This window comes from Rhinopithecus bieti, unplaced genomic scaffold (genome assembly GCF_001698545.2).
Source record: "Rhinopithecus bieti isolate Rb0 unplaced genomic scaffold, ASM169854v2 scaffold_46210, whole genome shotgun sequence".
NCBI lineage: Eukaryota > Metazoa > Chordata > Mammalia > Primates > Cercopithecidae > Rhinopithecus > Rhinopithecus bieti.
The window spans coordinates 364,409-366,986 of record NW_016818673.1 but is presented as its reverse complement, the minus strand read 5'-3'; the positions used below and the strand labels follow the sequence as shown (position 1 = coordinate 366,986).

Below are 2,578 nucleotides of genomic sequence, written 5' to 3'. Positions count from 1 at the left end.
ACATCTNTTTTTTGGAGATGGAGTTTCACTCTTGTTACCCAGGCTGGAGTGCAATGGCACCATCTCGGCTCACTGCAACCTCCGCCTCCTGGGTTCAAGTGATTCTCCTACCTCAGCCTCCCGAGTAGCTGGGATTACGGGCATGCACCAGCATGCCTGGCTAATTTTGCATTTTAGTAGAGATGGGGTTTCTCCATGTTGGTCAGGCTGGTCTCGAACTCCCGACCTGAAGTGATCCACCCGCCTCTGCCTCCCAAAGTGCTAGGATTATAGTCGTGAGCCACCGTGCCTGGCCTCCACTTCGCTAATTCTAGTTCTCTTGCTCTTTCCACATCTGCAGTAATTTCCTTCACTGAAATTACTCAAAGTCATCTGTGGCGGCTGGATCAACTTCTTCCAAGCTCCTGTTAATGTTGATATTTTGACCTCCTCCTATGAATAACCAATTTTTTTAGAGGTAGGGTCTCACTACGTTTCCCAGGCTGGAGTACAGTGGCTATTCACAGGCACAGTCATGGCACACTGCAGCCTTGAATTCCTGGCCTAAAGTAATCCTCCTGCCTTAGCCTCCTGAGTAACTATGTGCATGCCACCGGATCAGACTTATGAATGTTCCTAATGGCATCTAGAATAGTGAATCCCTCCCAGAAGGTGTTCTATTTACTTTGTCCAAATCTGTCAGAGGAATCGCTATCTATGGCAGCTATTGCCTTATGAAATGTATTTCTTAAATAAGACTGAAAATTTTGAAGTAAATCAAAATTACCTTTTTTTTTTTTTTTTTTTAGACAGTGTCTCACTCTGTCACCCAGGCTGGAGTGCAGTGGTACAATCTCAGCTTAGTTCAGCCTTGACCTCCCAGGCTCAGGTGATCCTCAGCCTCCCTGGCAGCTGGGACTACAGGTGCACACCACCACTCCTGGCTAATTTTTGTACTTTTTGTAGAGATGGGTTTTCGCCATGTTGCCCAGGCTGGTCTCGAACTCCTGGGCTCAAGCAATCTGCCTGCCTTGGCCTTCCAAAGTGCTGGGATTACAGGAGTGAGCCACTGCACACAGCCCCAAGTTACTTCTTGATGATCCATGGGCTGCAGAATGAATGTTGTAAGCAGGCATGAAAACAACATTCATCTCCTTGTACACCTTCATCAGAAGTCTTGGGAGACCAGGTGCATTGTCAAGAGCAGTAATATTTTAAAAATAACATATTTTTCTTAGCGGTAGGTCTCAACAGTGGGCTTAAAATATTTAGTAAACCATGCTGTAATCCTACGTGCTGTCATCCAGGTTTTGCTGCTCCATTTACATGGCACAGATAGAGTAGATTTGGCATAATTCTTAATTGTCCTAGAATTTTCAGACTGGTAGATAAGCATTGGCTTCAACTTAAAGTCACCAGCTGCATTAGCCCCTAACAAGACAGTCAGCCTGTTTTTTGAAGATTAGAAGCCAGGCATTGATTTCTCTCTATCTGTTAAAGTCCTAGGTAACATCTTTCCCAATGTAAGACAGTTCTGCCTACCCTGATAATCTATTGTTGGCCAGCCGTGGTGGCTCATGCCTTTAATCTCATCACTTTGGGAGGCCAAGGCCAACAGATCGCTTGAGTTCAGTTGTTTAAGACCAGCCTGGGGGCGGGGGAGCTGCGTGACCAGCGGCGGGTCACGTGATGCGGCGCGCGCCGGGCCTCCCAAGATGGCGGTGTGCATCGCGGTGATCGCCGAGAATTACCCCCTCTACATTCGCAGCACCCCCACGGAGAACGAGCTGAAGTTCCACTACATGGTGCACACATCTCTGGACGTGGTGGATGAGAAGATCTCTGCAATGAGGAAGGCCCTGCTCCACCAGAGGGAGCTGTACCTGGGCCTGCTCTACCGCACGGAGGACTACAAGGTATACGGCTACATCACCAACTCCAAGGTGAAGTTTGTCATGATGGTGGATTCCTCCAACACAGCCCTTCGAGACAACGAAATTTGCAGCATGTTCCGGAAGCTACACAACTCCTACACGGACGTGATGTGCAACCCCTTCTACAACCCAGGGGACCGCATCCAGTCCAGGGCCTTTGATAACATGGTGACTCCATGATGATACAGGTGTGCTGAATGAGCTGTGCTGCCGGCCATCGCAGAGAATCCCACGCGCGACCGTGGTGGCCGTTGGTCTATTCTCGTCGCCTCTTCCTGAGTGGGACGCCCGGGGCTTTCAGGGCAGGTAGCTGTGCATGTTCTCTCAACTAAAGGTCTTGTGAGATGAGATTTGGCTTTTTCCTGCCGTGTCAGCCAAGGATTTAACTAAGAAGACTTCAACTAAGGACTTTCAGGGGTGTGGGCAGAGGTTTGGGATTAGATGGTGCAGGAAGCCTGTCGCCAGTTGTCCCGAAGGGGCAGAGGCAAGGACACCTGGAGCCAGGAGTTCCTGAGCCTGCAGGACCTGTGATATGTGGGCCGCCCATTGGCTGAATAGGTGGACTGGTCTGGAGGGGTCGGCCTCCTGAGCCCAGAACCAGCCTAGGATCTAGGGGCAAAAGGGGAGCCAGCGTGCCTTCCTACAGGGGAGGGCCCTCCTCTTTC

At 50.1% G+C, this 2,578-nt stretch overlaps 1 protein-coding gene across 1 annotated transcript; it reads left to right on the top strand.

Annotated features, from left to right (window-relative positions):
- The first annotated feature begins 1,647 nt into the window (after positions 1-1,647).
- On the top strand, positions 1,648-2,261 carry LOC108518753 (trafficking protein particle complex subunit 2-like protein). Its single transcript, XM_017857368.1, has one exon. The coding sequence runs from the start codon at positions 1,695-1,697 to the stop codon at positions 2,091-2,093; it is 399 nt and encodes a 132-aa protein (XP_017712857.1). The 5' UTR covers positions 1,648-1,694; the 3' UTR covers positions 2,094-2,261.
- The last annotated feature ends 317 nt before the right edge of the window (positions 2,262-2,578 follow it).

What these genes read in the sequence shown, in the direction of transcription:
- LOC108518753 (XM_017857368.1), top strand. Translation starts at nt 1,695, where the DNA reads ATGGCGGTGTGCATCGCGGTGATCGCCGAGAATTACCCCCTCTACATT.